General features: G+C 41.0%; 1 protein-coding gene across 3 annotated transcripts in view; it reads right to left on the reverse strand.

Annotated features, from left to right (window-relative positions):
• Tusc3 (tumor suppressor candidate 3) overlaps window positions 1-19631 on the reverse strand; it is a 142018-nt gene extending 122387 nt beyond the window's left edge. For 2 of the 3 annotated variants that reach the window (XM_032919426.1, XM_032919424.1), the window contains exon 1: window positions 19276-19631. In XM_032919426.1, the coding sequence (XP_032775317.1) occupies window positions 19276-19413 (138 nt within the window). In that variant the 5' untranslated portion in view covers window positions 19414-19631. The remainder of the gene's footprint in view (window positions 1-19275) is intronic. The other variant, XM_032919425.1, reaches the window with a different exon arrangement.
• Between the last annotated feature and the right edge of the window lie 245 nt (window positions 19632-19876).

Raw genomic sequence — 19876 nt, forward strand, 5'->3', positions numbered from 1 at the left:
CATACTTTTACAAAGAGAATCCAAAGTCGGTTGGTTGACTGATTGGTTCGTTGGTTGATTGGTTGGCTGGTTTTTCACTATGAAATATTGTTAGTCATTTAAACTACATCCCTAAGCAGGTTTCTTACAAAGCACTATGTAAAGAACAGAGAACCTAGTATATTTAAGAAATAGTTAATAGTGCTTTAATACAAATAAGTAAGATCTACCTTTGAGCATAATAGCAGATAAGAGTCAATAAAAACTGGAAGATAAGAGGCCATAAGCTATTGTTTAGCTGAATTTAAAAAGAAAAGCAGTAGTATGAACATAGACACTGGCCTGTGCTCAGTATGGTGAGATAAAGAAAAACAAAGCTGGACATATGTATAGTGAAAGGGAAGTTATCTCCAGTCCTCCTTTGAGGGTAAACTACAACCTAAAATAACATTTTTAGGGAGTCGTCCAGCATTTTTCAGTATGTTCACAGTCCTAGTCAAGGAAATTTGCTCCTAAAGCACAGAAACATTTTTTAGATGCTCTGAAAAAAAAAATTCTGTATCTTGTATAAGAAGGGGACATCCATTAAATACCTATTGACCTCCATGCTTTACTCTAGACATGCCAAACAGCAGGCTATAGGCACATTCTCCTGTAATTGTGCAAACAATACCATGTTCTAACAGTGTGCTCCAGAGAAAACACTGAAAATGCACACTAATGAGTCAGTTTAAAGGCTCACTGGCTTTTAATAAATATTAGGCAGAGGGGAGGGTTCTCCTGTACAGTGGCTTCCAAGATGCAAATGCACAGAAATGGGAATTTGTCAAAGCACTGGATTTTAATAAGCTATCTCTCTAGATAAGAGACTTAACATGTTCCTCATTGTCCACAGAGAACAAACCTACAGACAGATTTGGTCAGTGAGGCTGGTATTTTTACATCTCACCTCTAGACTGTGAAACAGTAACTTTCATTGTTCAGAGTCACAAAAAAGTATTAGTTTTCATAGGAAAAAAATACAGGAATCAGCTGGACTTGGTGCCCCTTTTACTTGTCTAGTCTCATGGGCACGCGAACAACGAATCTTACAGGGAGCTTTTGATGCAAAGCTGTGAGATCTGGGGATGTGAGCAGAGGATGATGGCAACAAAGGGGAGGTCTCAAGGCCAGAGAGACATGAGAGAAATTGTGTCTGTGCAAACTCATGGCCCAGCTAAGCATTAGGCTAAGTGTCATCCGACTTGTACCTATAAAGAGAAAACTGATAATGATAAGTATCTCGGGCACACCACTAAGACAACTTAGCAAAGTAACACAATGCTACTGGAATAAAGCGATAAACCACAGCAGGAAAATGACATGAAAAGTCTTGCTCTACAACTTTACGTAAATGGATTCGCATCCTCACTATCCATGCACAAACACCACCAGTTAGTAAGAAGATGTAAGCTCATTTGCCTGGCCCTAGACAATTCCTAGCACAGAACGAAAAAAGTATGTATTATTAGTATTAGTATCCTCACAAGAAGCATATAATAATACCACGTAAGTTGTCAATTCTGTTTAAATCTATATACTCACACTTGGTACTATAACGTAGACAATATTCCATAATTTTCTTTCCCACAATACTGCCTACTGCTTAATGAATTTAAGATGCTTATAGGACTATTTCAAATGCTATAAAAAGTCCTCATTTTTCTCATTTTCTGATAAGAGAATTAACTTGAAGATAATATGGTCACCCCACTTAGGTGTCTAATATATTCTGTGTCAGCAAGTTGAATCTGGGGCACATCTATCAAATATCTTACAAGGCAGATACTGTCATCCACAAAAAGTGAACAGTGTGAACCTAGTGTTTAAAATAAACACTGTTTCTGAAAAAGTTGCAAGTAAATATCTGAAAAAATAATGGCTTCTGATATAATAGGAAACATACATCTAAGTTATTTTTTCTTTTTTTTTAAATTGGATTTAATTTATATTCACATTTCAAATTTCATCCCCTTTCCTGGTTTCCCATCCATAAACAGCCTATCCCATTCCCCCTCTCCGTTTCTGTAATGATGTTCCCCCACTCAACCCTTCCCGCCTCCCCCACCTGATATTCCCCTATGGGACCAAGGGCCTCTCCTCCCATTGATGCCGAACAAGGCCAACATCTGCTACATATGCAGCTGGAGCCAGGGGTCTGTCCATGTGTGTTCTTTGGATGGTGGTTTAGTCCATGGGAGGTCTGGTTGGTTGATTAGTATTGTTGTTCCTATGGGATTGCAAGCCCCTTCAATTCTTTCTCTGACTCCTCCAAAGGGGAACCCAATCCCAGTTCAATGGTTGGCTGCTAGCATTCACCTCTGTATTTGTCATGCTCCAGCAGAGCCTCTCAGGAGACAGCTATATCAGGCTCCCGTCAGCATGCACTTCTTGGCATCAGCAATATTGTCTGGGTTTGGAGAGTGGATCTAGTCCACCCCTGTGTGTCCTTATTCCCTACTTTATATTTATTGTCCTTTCCCCTAGATTATCTGCCTCTTTAACAACATGCAGATAATGTGCTTTCCGAGACTACTTACCGTCCAGCACTGGGTAAGGTCAAGTCCCTGTGATATATCCAGATGGAAAGATGATGTTTGATGCATTAGACAGATGAAAGACAGACAGAGAAAATCACAATCTTCTCTTGATCTAGCTTCTGAGTTAACTCTAATACAAATGTTAGAGCTACTTTAATTTCAGCAGTTGTCAAAATGTATGAAATAATAATGTCTTCTATATTGCCATGTATGTTTACTTAAACTTATTTTTTAAGCCAATATTTAAGAGTATATAAATTCTAAAAGTATAGCCTTAGTACACCCAATCCAATTCTAAATACCCAATGACTCACACTCATAATTTCATCTTCTAAATTACTTATGAGATCTGTGATAGAAAATACACTCTAACCATATTAATGTCCAAGATAAATATCTGTATGCATAAATCCCTAATTTGCTGCTATGGTTAGAAGGCCTGGCCTCATCTGGTGAAGACTGTAAAGGAAGAAGTTCTACCATTACTGCAAGAAAGCAAGCAGCCATGCTCTGAACTACCTAAGGGAGCTGCAGTCTGCAATGGGCTTACAAGAACAGAAAGCAACATACCCAACCATGGGAAAGCTACACAGAGAACGAGCCCTACAACCACCTACACGGAAAGAGACTACCCACAAGCTCCATGAACTAAAAGAAATCTCGGATGGCTTCGCCTGACCATACCTTCCTCTCAGCCCTGAATACTGTTACTTAAAGCCTCTGGAATTGAACAATGTGACACTACCTGGAGGTCTAAGATGACGTAAACCCTTGAGTCCCCATTTTTCTTTGGATTCGGTCAGTGTTTTGTCACAGCAACACTCAATAGGTTGTTTTGTTTTGTATTGCTTTTTTAGTCTTTGCTTAAGTCAAATCATCTATTCTTACAGTAGCTTTTTAAAATTTCATTAGAACAGCAAAGAAACCAACAGTCCTTGAAAATATAGGCTAGATAATGGTACACTAGCAGCACCAATATTAGTAATTAAAACTGAAGGTATGCCTTCTGTCATGAGGAACATGTCTGTTCCTGGAAAATATTCAGCAAACCAGACAAACTGACACACCAAGCTTCTACATAAAAGTAACAATATCTGCTTCCAATTCAGTGACTAAAATTTGCTACAATTCCCAATTCAAAAATTAGGAAAGTGTGATTTGAATACTCAAATGTTCCCAGAAATTTCTACCTCTAGACCTAATCACCAGTATGGTTGTGATGAAATTATGACAGAGTGCCTTCATAAGGATTAGCGCCTCCATTTTTAAAACAGTTCCAGGTAAATTTTTTCAGACTTCTGTAACAAGACTTAAGAGACTGTTTCTACTTAAAGCATATGAACTCTTCACTTGGGGCTTCATACGATCAAAGAGTCAATAAACACAGGATTAAAAAGCTTAGCATCTCGACCTTCGTTTTACTTATGTTCCTTTTACTGGTTTATGTATTTAACACTTTGGTTCAGACTCCTGTCCAAATCTGCAAATGAGCAAGTCAAATTTAAGGAGTACTCATTCCCAGCCAGTAACCCACCCCACGTGCAAGGTTGAAAACAATATGCTAATAGTAACAAAATCGTGAGAGCCATATCACCCATTCCAAGGTTCAAGGACCATCACAGAGTCGGACCAAAAAGAATGTCCGAGCCAGAGCACAGGGAGCTATCTTCTGGGTGAAGCACTTGTGCTCAATGAAGTGTTTCCTCTGGCAGACTGGGCCAGTCAGCTTCATCATGGATGAGGGAGGAGCCGGTAAAGTTCCCACCCCTTCCTGGAGGAAGATGACAGCTGTGGGAAGAGGGAGTGGCACTGTCTTCAGTGATCCAGCCACAGAGAAGTTGTCCTTGCCCCAGTACATAAGTTCCTACCCAAACCTGGACCAAAAACTCTAATTAAACCTAGCAACTGCCACACAAAAAGACATGAACGTAGCAGGGGAGCTTGCTAAGAAGGCTGGCTAAGTGTAAGCAGGAAAATGGGAGCTGAAAGTAACTAAAATACACCATGTAAATGCATAGATCAATCAATGCTTTAAAATGTTTTAAACTGTATCTTCCAGAACCAGATTGTCTACACATACACATGAACCCAGTATCTCTGGACAGCAGTAGGAAAAGAGAAATAAAGCCATGAGGGAAGTCAGGCACCCTTTCACCGAGGCCTCCTGTAACACTTCCACCACCTGAGGGCCAAGTAAAGAGCCACCATCTATAAAAAGTCCTCCTCCTCCAATCAAATGCCTAATCTAATGGCATCAAGTGTGAACCCCCAGACACCCAGACTCTTGACCCTTGAAAAAAAAAAAAAAAAAAAACAAAGAAACAAACAACCCTCTACTGCTTCAGAGCGGCACAGCTTATGCTTGTAAGGGACCCCAATCCACTAAGACACTGCCATGTCTACGTAGAAAGAGAGGTATCTGAGCGGCCCTGGGCCAGCACAGCGCTTCCTTTAAAGGCTAATGCAGATCTTCAACTCCCACTCCGTCATCCTCCCCTTTGTCTTCTGAGTCTATCAATTTCTCTTCTTCTCCAGCTACTGTCTGCTAAATTCTCCTCCACTCACAGCAGAACTGCTCCATATGTTGCTCTCTCTTCCTCACAGCATACTTTTCCGATAACTCTATGCATCCTAGTTTCTACAATAAAATTATTCTTGCTAAATTCAAAGGACTTAAAAAAAAAAAAAAAACTACCCAGCAGCCATCACTCTTTACTGGTGATCTCTCCTGAAAATATTTATGGTCTTTTGTGACATCCAAACTCAGGCAAGGTTCGTCCTAGCTCTGTAGCAGTGCAGTCTTTGGGTCCTCCACATGGTTACTACTAGTATAACACCATAATGTTGGCATGGTACACTGCATGCTGATGCTCACAAAAGTACCTCACAAATAACTGAACATACTACTTTTCTTTCCATTTACTATTTCAGCAAACATAATTCTCCTTCATCAAAAGCTTTAACTCTCTTCTAAATGTAAACTTAATCCCCAAGATACAAGACCATCCCATTTTTCCTACTTACTTTTAGGATAGAGCCATATACTTCATCATAGCCTACGGCTTCCACTGACCCCAGGCCTCCATTCTAGTCTCAACCCAGTCTTATTAGTCTTATGAACTACTTCAAGTCATCTATGTGATGCTTTGTTCTATTTTGAGACCCTGACCTATGCTTTATCCGCACACACAGATCTGCCTGGCCTGGAACACTCCTCCTGTTAACCAGCTTATGTCCCAGCATCTGTTGTTTTCAGCTCACCCCTGATTCTTAGTTTACTAGTCTGCTGCCAAAGAAAACACTGAGCAAAGCAACTTGGGAAAGAAAGAGTTCCCTTAACCTTACAGTTTACAGCTCCTTACGACAGAGAGTCAAGGCAGGAACCTGGAGCCAGGACCTGGAGCAGAGAACACAAAGGAATGCTGCGTGCTACCATGTGTCCTCTGACTGTCCTGCTACCTTTCCCATCCCACCCTGGTCCACGGGTTCACAGTGGCTCCCCATCCTGTGAACGAAGCCCTTCTTCTTCAGTTAGTAAGAACATGTGTCAGGGAAGCCCATGGACCAGCCTGAGGAAGGCAACTTCTCAACTGGCATTCCCTCTCGCTGTGTCGTGTGTGCCAAGTCACAAACACACCGATCTTCCACATGCTGTCACAATCCTCAGTTTTATCCATGAACACCCCGGATTCTATCTTTTCTGCATAAATTCTCACTGGTTACAACATGTAGAACACAGCAGAAACAGTATTGTCCTAGTCATCACCCTAGCTTCCAACTCCTGCACAACGCCTAATACGTAATCTTCACCAACGACAGAAGACGTTTTAGAATGGCAGACAGCATATGTGATACTTTGGAAAAACGATGTTCATATTTATTTTGTTACTTCAACAGTATTATTTCCATTAAAACCATCAAAAATTTCAAGACATGACAGTTACCACACACAAATGTTTAAAGTCAAACAGATGATATATCTAATTTGAGTTTCTGGTATAATAATAATGACAGAAAGCAACAGCGAAGTTTCCACACCCAACACATTTCTATTTTACTGATGGTCAGTACAGCGTGGCTCTACATGAAGCTCTCTAGGACCCACTGCTCTATCACAACGCATGGACACCTATGAAAAATGCAAAGACAAAGAGACCATTCTCTGAGGCAAACCCAAGTAACATGACAAAGAATAGAGGACCAAAGAAGGGGGAAAAGTGACGAATCCCCTCCATTCCTCTTTAGATCACAAAGTGTACTGTAGTTCTACTTGTTAACTGTAACCTCAGACAAGTGTAAAGGCTCACAGCTGTAGTATTTGCTAGACACAGGCAGAAGCAACCCAAGCCCGAGACCTGCCTGGACTACAGGAGAATGCAGGTTTAAAAAAGGACCAAAGACCTGGAGCACAGAACACAAGAGATATTCAGCAATGGTTGTACTTAGACAAACTACAGCTTTTCTAAATTTTCTCATCTATTGTGAATAAGTGTGGTTTTTATTACCTGTAAAGTAATTAAAACTTGAAAAGTCAGGTGAAGGCTGGAGAGAGGGCCCAGCAGTTAAGAGTGCTGGCAGCTCCTCCAGAGGATCCAGGTTTGGATCCCAGCACCTACGTGGTCAATCAGAACCACCTCTATCGAAGTTCCTGGGGTCAAACACCCTCTCTGACCTCCGTGGGCACTGGACACACTTGGAACAAAGACAAACATCCAAGTAAGCATCCACACATTAAATAAAAAATATTTTTTAAAGGAAAGGGAAAACTAAGATGCAGTAATAACTTCCTGCTATAATTGGTGGCTTTATACATGGGTATTTGAAATGAGCAAAAACTAGAATATAAATTTGATTTGCGATTTAACGGTCAAAAAAACTTAAATAAGTTAGTTTAGCCACAATTAGTTCTTGGTATTCCCTAATTAAATTGTGGGAAACTGGTGGTGTTTATGTCTCTTTATGATAAAAAGGTTGTTATCAGATCCAAGTATAACCATTACCAGGAGTTTACTTCTAATATATTTGGTTAACTTAGTGTGTGAGCTAGGGTTACTATTGCTGTACCTAAACACCCAGACCTAAAGGAACTCAGGGAAGAAATAGTGCATTTCACTTACAATCCTGAAGTGAACTCCTCCCAATCACTAATTAAGAAAGAGGCATATAGGCTGGCCTGCTACAGCCAAATCTCATGGAAGCATTTTCTCAACTGAGGCTCCCTCTTCTAAAATGACTTTAGCTTGGGTCAAACTGATATAAAACTAGTCAACATACTTGTAAAGAAACTGTCAGAAATTACTCCATTATCATGTGTCATAATTAAAATATAGAAAGGGGGCTACATAAATATCTATAGTAGTAGTTCCTTATCATTCTATTAAACTAATAAAAATTTCAAGACCAAAATAGTCCTGATCTAGACTACTCCAAAAAATTGCTAGAGAGCTGCTAGTTTTCAATCTATGTTAAAATAAATCTCCTACATTCTAATATCAGTGAAGGAATGTCACAGCAACAGGATGCATGAACTTTCCAGCAAGAGGGCCAGCATTTGCTAAGCAATAACGTCCTTCTTCCATGTCCTTTTATGTGGTCTGCCACAAAATAATGTCCAGATTTAGAGTCCTACCTCAAATAATCCAATCAAGAAAATCCCTGTCAGATGTACCCAGACATGTGGGTTTACATGATTACCAATGTAGTCAAGTTAATAGGCAAGATTACCCATCAGAAGCAGTAAGACAGAAAGAGGCAAATAACGGCTCTGTCTGGAAACATCAACAAACCACACAAAACACTTAATGTGTGGGGTTAGGAGGGTATTCCACATGGATAAAGCACTTGCTGTGGAAATATGATGACCTGAGTTCAATCCCCAGAACCAATTAAATAAGAAAAAACTTGGTAAAAGCCAGGGGTAGAGATCTGCCACCCCAGACACTACAGTCTGCATGCCTCCCAGGAGGTCCCCAGTAACCAAGGGCATAGCCTGCCTGCCTCCCAGGAGGTCTGCAGAATCAGGGACACAGGAGACCTTCTCAAACCAGACACAAGAGGCCCAACCTAACAAGAGAGCACTACCTACTTCCAAGGATACTACTCTAGCCCAGGTCACAGAGCTCTACTTGACTCCAAGGAGGCTGGCTCCAGTCAAAGACACCCAGGCCAGTTAACACCAGAGATAACCAGAGATGGCCAGAGGCAAGCATGAGATCCCAATATGATTCTTCATCACCAGAATCCAGTTCTCCCATCACAGCAAGCCCTGTACACTGGCAAACACTTAAAAGCAAGATGCTCACCCAAAATCCCATCTTATGACGATGATAAAGGTCTTTAAGGAGGATGTAAAGAACTCCCTTAAAGATATACAAAAAAACACGGGCAAACAGGTAGAAACCCTTAAAGAGGAAACAAATAAATCCCATAAAGAAATACAGGAACATAAAATTAAGCAGGTGTACAAATTGAACAAAATGGTCAAGAACTAAAAATGGAAATAGAAACAATGAAGGAAACACAAATGGAGGCAACTCTAGAGATGGACAACTTAGAAAAGAGATCAGGAGCTACAGATGCAAACATCACCAACACAATACAAGAGATAGAAGAGAGAATTTCAGGCACAGAAGATGCCATAGAAAATATTGACACATCGGTAGAAGAAAATGCAAAGTATAAAAAGCTCGTAACCCAAAATATGCAGGAGATTCAGGACACAACAAAAAGATCAAACCTAATAGGAACAGAAGAGGGTGAGATACCCACCTTAAAGAGCCAGAAAACATCTTCAACACAACCATAGAACAAACTTCCCAACCTAAAAAAGAGATGGCCATAAATGCACAAGAAGCCTACAGACACCATATAGATTGGACCAGAAAGAAAATCTTCCCATCAAATAATAATCAAATTACTAAATACACAGAACAAGGAAAGAATATTAAAGAATATTAAAAGCAGTAAGGTAAAAAGGTCAAGTAACATATAAAGGCAGACCTATCAGAATTACATCAGACTTCCCAACAGAGACTATGAAAGCCAGAAGACGCTGGACAGCTGTCATCCAGACCCTAAGAGAACACAGATGCCAGCCCAGGCTACTATATCCAGCAAAACTCTCAATTACCATAGATGGAGAAACCAATATATGCCATGACTAAAGAAATTTTAAACAGTATCTTTCTACTAATCCAGCCCTACAGAGGATATTAGAAGGAAATCAACAAGGAAGGTCACTACACCCAAGAAAATACAAGAAATTAAACATTCACGACATTGTTTTGGGTAAAAGAAGAGAATTATACACATAGAATACACCTCCAGCAACAAAAATAACAGAAACCAGCAATCATCTGTCTTTACTATCTCTCAACATCAGTGGATGCAATTCCCCAATGAAAAGACAAACGCTAACAGACCGGATAAGTAAACAAGATCCAGCCTTTTGCTGCACACAAGAAACACAATTCAGTGACGAAGATATATACTACCTCAGAGTGAAGGGCCGGAAAAAAATTTTTCCAAGCAAATGGTACCAAGAAACAAGCTGGAGTTGCCATTCTAATATCCAATAAAACAGACTTTCAACCAAAAGTTATCAAGCAAGATGGAGAAGGACATTTCATACACAAAGGAAAATCCACCAAGATAAAAGTTTCAATTCTGAACATCTATGCTCCAATGCAAGGGCACCCACATTCATAAAAGAAACTTTACTAAAGCTCAAAACACACATTGAACCTCACAGAATAGTAGTAGGAGACTTCAACACCCGACTCTCACTAATTGACAGGTCATTAAAACAAACTAAAGAGTAAGGATACTTCAATCCCACTTGGAAAGGGAGAAGGGGGGGGCACCAGCAAGGCCTGACACTATTACTGATGCTATGGTGTGCTTACAGACATGGTTGTCCTCTGAGAGGCCCTACCAGCAGCTAACAGACAGACAAAGATACTTGCACCCAACCAGTAGACTGAAGTCAGAACCTCTATGATTAAATTGGAGGAACAATTGAAGAAGCTGAATGGGAGGGCGACCCAATTGTTAGACTAGCAGTCTCAACTAACCCAGAGCCCAGAGAGCTCCCAGAGACTGAGCCACCAACCAGGAGCATACAGGGGCAGGCCCAAGGCCTCTGGCACATATGTAACAGAGGTCTCCACCTGGTCTGGTCTCATTGGGAGAAAATGTGCTTAAAATCCTTGACAAACTTGAGACCCATGGAAGAGGTCTGGTGCACCCTTTCAGAGGCAAGGGGAGAAGAAATAGGATGAGGAACTGTAGGAGGGAGGACTGAAGGGGAACAACGACTGCATTGTAAGTAAATAAAAATAAATTTAAAACTTTTAAACAAAAAACAAAACAAAACAGGTGTAGTGGTGAATGTTCTGGAAGGCAGGAACAGGCAGGTCCTGCAGCTCCCTTGCCTGTCAGCCTAAACCTAATCACGGAATTCCAGCCTAAACCTAATCAGGGAATTCCAGCCTAAACCTAATCAGGGGATTCCAGCCTAAACCTAATCAGGGAATTCCAGCCTAAACCTAATCAGGGAATTCCAGCCTAAACCTAATCAGGGAATTCCAGCCTAAACCTAATCAGGGAATTCCAGCCTAAACCTAATCAGGGAATTCCAGCCTAAACCTAGTCAGGGAATTCCAGCCTAAACCTAATCAGGGAATTCCAGCCTAAACCTAGTCAGGGAATTCCAGCCTAAACCTAATCAGGGAATTCCAGCCTAAACCTAATCAGGGAATTCCAGCCTAAACCTAATCAGGGAATTCCAGCCTAAACCTAATCAGGGAATTCCAGCCTAAACCTAGTCAGGGAATTCCAGCCTAAACCTAATCAGGGATTCCAGCCTAAACCTAGTCAGGGAAAGCCCCTAAACTAATCAGGAATTAGTAAACCTAGGGAATTCCAGCCTAAACCTAATCAGGGAATTCCAGCCTAAACCTCAGGGAATTCCAGCCTAAACCTAATCAGGGAATTCCAGCCTAAACCTAATATTCCATAAACCAGTCAGGGAATTCCAGCCTAAACCTAATCAGGGAATTCCAGCCTAAACCTAATCAGGGAATTCCAGCCTAAACCTAATCAGGGAATTCCAGCCTAAACCTAATCAGGGAATTCCAGCCTAAACCTAAGTCAGGGAATTCCAGCCTAAACCTAATCAGGGAATTCCAGCCTAAACCTAGTCAGGGAATTCCAGCCTAAACCTAATCAGGGAATTCCAGCCTAAACCTAATCAGGGAATTCCAGCCTAAACCTAATCAGGGAATTCCAGCCTAAACCTAATCAGGGAATTCCAGCCTAAACCTAATCAGGGAATTCCAGCCTAAACCTAATCAGGGAATTCCAGCCTAAACCTAATCAGGGAATTCCAGCCTAAACCTAGTCAGGGAATTCCAGCCAATGAGAAAGGTGGGAGGCAGGTAAAGAAAGGTGGCAGAAGTTGGCCTCTGGTTTCTACATGTACCAGGAGACAAAGATGAGCATGCACACACACACACACACACACGCACGCGCACACACACACAGAAGACAGGATCATACACAGCAGTGGCATTGTTAAAATGGGTCCTGACTTCTAGCTTTGGCAAAGGCACTGGGGATCCTTTACTGACTTTACTCAGTGTTAGATAGGGTAAGACAAACAACCTGTGCAAAAATGATGACCCCTACCCTCTATGGTGGTTTGTCTGATTGATGGAAACTAGAATCACTAGGAGAGAAACCTCTGGCTGTGTCTGTCCATAAGGGAATTTTCTGGAGTAGGTTTACTGAGGTGGGAAGATCCATCTGAATGATGAGCAGCACTATTCCATGGGCTGAGCAGTGCCCACATCTACATACACACACACATACATACATACACACACACATACACACACAGACACATATACATAGATACATACACACATGTACATACATACACACATACATACACACACACACATACATACACACATATACATACACACATATACACACACATCATATACACACCATATACATACACACACACTTACATACACACATACATACATACATATGCACACACATACACACACACATACATACACACATACACACATGTACATACATACATACATATACACACATATACACACATACATACATACACATATACATACACACACATACACACATACATACGCACACATACACACATATATATACATACATATATACGCACACACACATATACATACATACAAACACACACACATATACACAAACACACATACACACATATATACACATACACACACATACACACACAATACATACTTACACACATACATATGTATTACATACATACTTACACACATAATACATACATACTTACATACATACATACTTATATACACACATACATACTTACATGCCTGCATACATACATGCATGCACACACACTTCATACACACCAGCAGCATTTATCACTTTACCTCCTAACTGCAGATGGAATGTGACTAGCTTCCTCAGAACACTGACACTGTGAAGGACCACCCTCAAACTGGCAGCCAAAATGAACACTTTCTGCTTCCTGAAATTACTCGGGTCAGGTATTTTGTCAAAGAAAAGTATCAACACACTCTCATAGTTTGTGACCGTCACAGGGTAGACAGTTTGAATGTTACTTGTAACTGAGATTGTCCTACCCTAATTTCACTTGTTTAAGTAATTTAATAAACAGATACCCTAAATTGAGAGACTGTATTCTAAAAGTTACCACGTCAGTCTGCTCTGTAGCTGCCACAGTTCTTACTTCTTGAGTGTGAGAATGGTACTCCCACAGACGGAAGACTGAAACCAGCACACCACCACCGTCAATCAGATTAGAAAAAAATCAATGCAATGGATTCAACTGTCTTAACTGCATGGCCTGACAATATAAAACTACCACAGAAAGAAAAATAACATCAAAATGTGTACTCACTATAAACATTTCAGGCATTGAATGACTAGAAATTTTTCTAGAAAAGTTCTAGAAAAAAGTAAAATGAGACAAACAATCTTCACCACACCAAAGTAAAACAATCAGAGTGACCATCCTATGTAGTGGAAAATAAATGTGAGTCATATGTATCTGAGGTTAACATCCAAATATATATGAAACCTGAGAGCCACAGCAGCAGCAGCAGCAGCAGCAGCAGCAGCAGCATCAGCATCATCATCATCATCATCATCATCATCATCATCATCATCATCATCATCATCGCGGCTTGATTTTAAAATGGGCCATAAAATGAAATGACATTGATCAAAACACATACCAGTGGCCAGTATATGTATGAAATTTTAAACATCATTTTTCAAAGAAATCAAATCAAAATTCACTGACCTATCATTTTTCCACAGTGAAAATGGCTACAATCTGGAGATTGGCAGTGCTAGTGAGAATATGCACATAAGGAATCCTTCTATATTGTCAATGGAAAGGGTAAACCACCACACACATTACAGAAAAAGTGCCAAGCTTCCTCAATAAACCAAAAATAGAAAAGAAAACCTAAGGTTACCCGTCATTTCTACAGGAAGGGAAGGGAATCACTATGGCATAACACACACACACACACACACACACACACACACACACACACACACACACACAGAGCATTATCTACACTAGTCAGAGCTAGACAGAAATGAGCTAAATATCTTACATCTTATATACCGCCTACTGGACAAAGAAAACTGGCGCATCTACATATTAATATGCTTTTCAACCATAAAAAGAATGAAACACAAACAGAAAGCCAGGTAGCAAGTAAGCAAGTAGCGAGGCGACTTCAGAAAAGTTCAGAGAACACGAGGGAGGGTGGGCTGTGGAAAACAGGTAAGAGAGAGCACAGGGAAAGCTCATCAATGGCTGTTAACTCTGGCTAGTAAGACGTTCTGTTGTGCTGTCATACAGGAGAGTGATTAAAAATAACATGTTCATCATAAGGAAATAATGTTAGAGAAAATCTGCTAAACCTATCACAAACATTATTTAGAACATATTAAACATCACTAGGAGTCCCTAGAATGTATACAATTTCTGTAGGCTATTCATCTTATTAAAAACAAAAACCAAAGGACACACTTAAAACGGTAACCCCTTAAAGTATCAGCTATGAACTGAAAAGCAAAACCATAGACGTAGCAAGGACATTATGTGGTAAAGGGGTGGAGAGACCCTAAGGAACAGTACTGAGGAAAGAAATTTACAAATATACACTAATGTCAGTAGCTCTGATTTCTAGTCACACTCTGTTATTTAGTCTAAAATATGATATTCCCACTCTAAGATTACAGTTATTATGATTTCTGCTTTCTCTTGCATCAAAGTATATGACTCATGGCTGGTTATGTAAAGCTACACTAAATTATAGTGCCATTAGTAAAGTATTAGCTTTAATTTAGCCACTCTTCCTCCCCCTGAGGATTCCAAGGGAGAAAAATATACAGGAAATAATAGCAAGACATAACTCAATCACTCCAGTTTTATGAATATGAAAAAGGCCATTTATTCTCTTGGAGACTCCAATTTTTAACATAAGGTGGGCCATTCAACATACACTCCTCCAGGCTAAGAATGTTTAACACTGGCTACACTCAAAGACCTGGGGAAATCTCACCATAGTAGGCCCAGAAATGCCAACACTAAGAGCTGTCAAGGTCTTAGTCCTTGAGCACTCTAGGACATATAACTCTCACAGGCTGAAGAGACTCCGGATGCTGGATCTACTCAAGAGCTACAACATGGATCTCCACCGGTTATGACTAACGGATGTCTGTAGCTGCTTACCACCATCAGACACCAAAACACAAAACTGTCGGGCAAGCACTGGAAGAACGTTCCCTCACAGACTCAGTCTTCCTACATCCCAAGAACAAACAATGGACCCCAGGCAGGTTGAAAACAGAATCACTCAGTGCTGTGACAAGGAATAGCATGTCTTCTGCCATCACCTCTACAAGTCCTACCTGCTTTCAATCAGCCTTCAACAGGCTTTCAGGTAACAGCTAACGTAAACCACACATCTTGACATGTGGGTGGGCATCAGCATGTTAATTACTAGGAAGTTTCGAAATTTGTATTATAGTTATAAGGTTTTCATCCACTTCAGTTCTTTGCTTAAAATATACCATTTGGTAAAATATTAAAGTTTTTCACAGAATTTCCATGTAAATTCTCTTAAAAATTAATGACACAGACACATATTTTTAAAAACAGAAATGTTTCAGTAAGGACAGGCAAAAATTTTGGTCTTCTCTCAGGAAATGTCTGTAAGCTATTCAGGCTCTCATACTACGTGATCACCTACATATCACAGCCCATTTAATGAGGCGCATTTTGAGCAGGTGGGATAACGAATTGTTACCTTCTGAGGTGTGTAAAACTAAGTCCTCTGCAAATCACTTTAAAGCACCTTTTTGACATAGTTGGAAGAGGTCATTAAAAGTTAAAAATGATTCTAAATGAAGGTGATTAGCTGATAACTGGTAATGGTGTCAAAAAACAAGAAACTGCTTTTTAAAAAGCCAAAGAGAAAAATGTACTAGCTATGCAAATGAATATTAATATAAACCCAAAATTTTCCACATAGTCATATCACCTGGTATGAAAGGGTTCAATTGTTTTATGCGACTGTAGTGAATGTAATTAAGAGAAGCAATTATAAAATCTTCAATCTTTACTACTCAGTTACTTCACTTGAGGCTATTCTTAAACAGAAAATATAATGCAACTCATGTTAATGAAATGAATGTCACTTTGTGAAGAAATGTGTACAAACACGTAGAATACATAGAGATGCACACAGCAATCTATGGACTATCACTAACTCTAGTGTGATGGAAAAGCTCTTCTTAGGATTCTCTTCTTAGGTCACCTAAGATTTTAAGATCTCAGTGTTTTATGATAATTCATTACAGCGGCCATGCATTTTTGTAGTTTATTTAAGAACAATTAAGTTACATGTCAGAACTCTGTCATATTAACTTTCCTTTATTCAGATATTAAATAGTAGTAGCAGGTAGTTATTGATCATTTGCTAGTTTGTTTAAGGCACTGTTACTGACACTTTATTCCATCTTAATCTCATCCTAAGACAGAGGTCCTTAGTGTCTACGCTTGAAAATAAGCACACAGAACTTCAAGGAAAAGTGTTTGCCAGCTGTCTACTCAGAGAGCCAGTTATGACTGGACCATACATGACTCAAAAATCCAAACTGTCGCTGTCATAATCACTATGTTAAAAGCGAACACTACCCATTTTCCCAGTTTAGTTTTAGATTTTAACATGGTTTCCGCCTAAAAAAAGGAAACATGTTCATGCCACAGCTGCCACTCTAACACAGATGTCAGTAACATCTGTTTGAAATTATGTTCCAACTGTCATGCTTTCTGATTCAATGCTGTAGAATCTTATACTGCCAATTAAATCCTTAAGTCAGAGGGGGGGAAAAAAACATTTACTAGAAACAATGTTTCTAAAATGATGCCATTTTTCATAATTTCCATAACAGTATTTTTTTCTTCCAGAATTAAAAGAGAATACCATTACCTATATTTTAAGAGTGTATCGGTCCCCAGCTCCGAAAAAAAGAACCAAAAAAAAAAAAAGAGTGTAACTTCCTCTCCATTTTCTTTACCTAGACTATGTGTGCTCTGTAAAATCACATATTATTATTCGGTTCCCTTATTTTTATGACAAAGTAATTTTGAAAGACATCCCTTTTCAATCTCGAATCTTGTTTTCCCCAATCTTTAAACTTTGTGTGAGAGAGAGTGTGTGTGTGTGTGTGTGAGAGAGAGAGAGAGAGAGAGAGAGAGAGAGAGAGAGAGAGAGAGAGAGAGAAAGAGAGAGTGTTAGTTATAGAAGTTGGTATTCTCCACCATGATAGTTCTGGAAATGGAATTCAAGTCATCAGCTCTGATGGCAAATGCCTCCACCTGCAGAACCATCTCAGTGGCTCCTAATCTTTTCCTTTTACAAAGTATCTTATCTAACTAATGTCTTAAGGATTTTAAGGAAAGCAAATATGTACTTTGGGTTTCATTGTTAAATTATAGCAAGTTTCCAACATTTTACATATTGAAATAGTCTCACAATTGGAGATGCTAAGAATCTATGAACCTGTAAACTTTCTAATATTTTCCCCTAAAGTGGCTCTTCTGACATTCTTAGGTGCAAAAAAGTTCATCACCAATTACTATCACTCTCTGCTTTCTATATCACAGCTCTCCCCCATCCCCCAAAAGATAAACGAAACTGTATCCTCAAACCTACCACCTTTTTCATGAGCTGAATTTAAAACTCTGAAAATACACTAACCAGACACAAAGTGCTAGAATATCTAGTTTGTGTTGGAAGTGTGATTTCAAGTTAGCAATGGTGCTTCTCCAACCTCTTACCAAAATACCAAGAATTTTGTACAAAGGAAGGAAGGAAAGAAGGAAGAAGGAAGGAAGGAGGAAGGAAGGAAGGAAGGAAGGAAGGAAGGAAGGAAGGAGGGAGGAGGGAGGGAGGGAGGGAGGGAGGGAGGGAGGAGGGAGGGACGGACGGACGGACGAACTCAAGGTGGGAGGAGAAGGGCTATTAAAAGAGGTTGTTTCAAGGAAAGCTGATGAGAGAGCGCTGGAGAGCGCTCACCTGTAAAAGCTTCTCTTCCAGAAGGACTGGTTCGAATTCCCAGCACCCACATGTTGGCTCACAACCTACTGCGATGCCTCCTAGGACACCTACCCAAGTGGTGCACAGACAAAACACACACATAACATTTAATTTCTTTTTAATTAATGGAGGAAAGAATTACTATTTCCATGCGATTATTTTTTTCACTCACTATCCAACTAACGAAATTCTGGTAATAAACGGAACCAGATTCACATTATGAGCCTTGGGACTTGTGTAATGTCAACGGTAAAAACAAAGTATAACAGTGTAAACAAAGTACTCCTACCAAACTGGTTCTACAAAACAAAGAGTCTTAAATGCCAAAATAAATGTTCTTGAGAAGCAACCAGACCAGATTTCCTCATTAATTCTGCAATACTGAGCTCAAATTACTCTACAACCGATTTAGATACATCAAATGTCAGCCTCAGAACTAGAGACAGGTTGAAACTGAAATCAGGTGGTGCAAACTTCACAAATAAATATGCACAGGGTAAAAAATAAAAATGCGACTGTTCTCTATTACACACGGAGTTGAACACAGAAATAGGCATTCAGTTAGTTCTACAAGGGTACTATTAAGAATGCAGAATAAACAACACGCGTAATGTGACGTGATGTCTTAACATAAAGGAGAGCAGAATAAAGGGTAAATAGTTCCTCCTTGCTTGCAAGTGCTTCCCTTAGGGTATTTTCACATCCAGCCAGCCCTTTAGGAAGACCAGCGTCCAAAGCCCAGCCTACACCTGAGGCACAGCACAGCCTTTGGTCTCTGAAGCACAGGCTTTGAGACTTCAGCTCCCACTTCTAGTATGTAGGAGTAGGGAGGGGGGTCACCCTCAGCATCCACAGCCAGTGGTGCCCAAGGGACACGCCCAACCCGCTCCCGCCCACGTAGCTCCCGCCCCCGGGCGCCAGCGCCCACGTCCCCGCTGCCTAGCAACACGGCGGGGCTTCCTAGCAACGCGGCAAGCTCCAGCCCTCCCCGGCCCTGAGGCGGCCGCCCGCGGGATCCAACCTACCTCCTTTTTCTTCTGTCCGCCCCCGAGCTGGATGCAGAGCAGCAGCAGCAAGAGGAGGAAGGGAAAGCTACCAGTAGGCAGGTAGCGCAACCTGCGGCCCGCCTGTCTCCGGCGTGAAGGAGCGGCCCTGGCACTCATGGCCGCAGGGCTGTGTCTCCTCCACGCGCGGTAGCCGTGCGCGCCCAGCTCCTACCGTGCCCGCGCCCGCCGGGCCAGTCGCCAGCAGCCTCTCTTGGCCAAGGCCTTGGGGTAGCAGCGGCTTCTCCAGGGAGCTGGGTGGAGGTAAAGGACGCGGAGGAGGAGACAGACAGCGTATCCGGTTCACCAGGAGAGGGACCAGGAATGGCGCGGGATGGAGCAGGAAGTGGGCGTGGCGAGAAAGCGGCTCAGTGCGCGCGCGTCTCAGCTGCGCTCTCGGGGGCTTCCTGTGTGCCAGCATCTAGAAGGAATCCCTTACTTTTTCACCTCTAACCAACACCGGGCTGCTCTCTAAACACACAGGGGTGCAACCGGCTGGTCCAACCTTCCACCTGGATCAGGAGGCCATCTGCTGCCTTCTTGCTCCGGAAAGCTCCAGTCCTCCTCTTGAGCCCCCTACAGT

The sequence above is a fragment of the Rattus rattus genome, chromosome 13 (genome assembly GCF_011064425.1).
Source record: "Rattus rattus isolate New Zealand chromosome 13, Rrattus_CSIRO_v1, whole genome shotgun sequence".
In the NCBI taxonomy this organism is placed as follows: domain Eukaryota; kingdom Metazoa; phylum Chordata; class Mammalia; order Rodentia; family Muridae; genus Rattus; species Rattus rattus.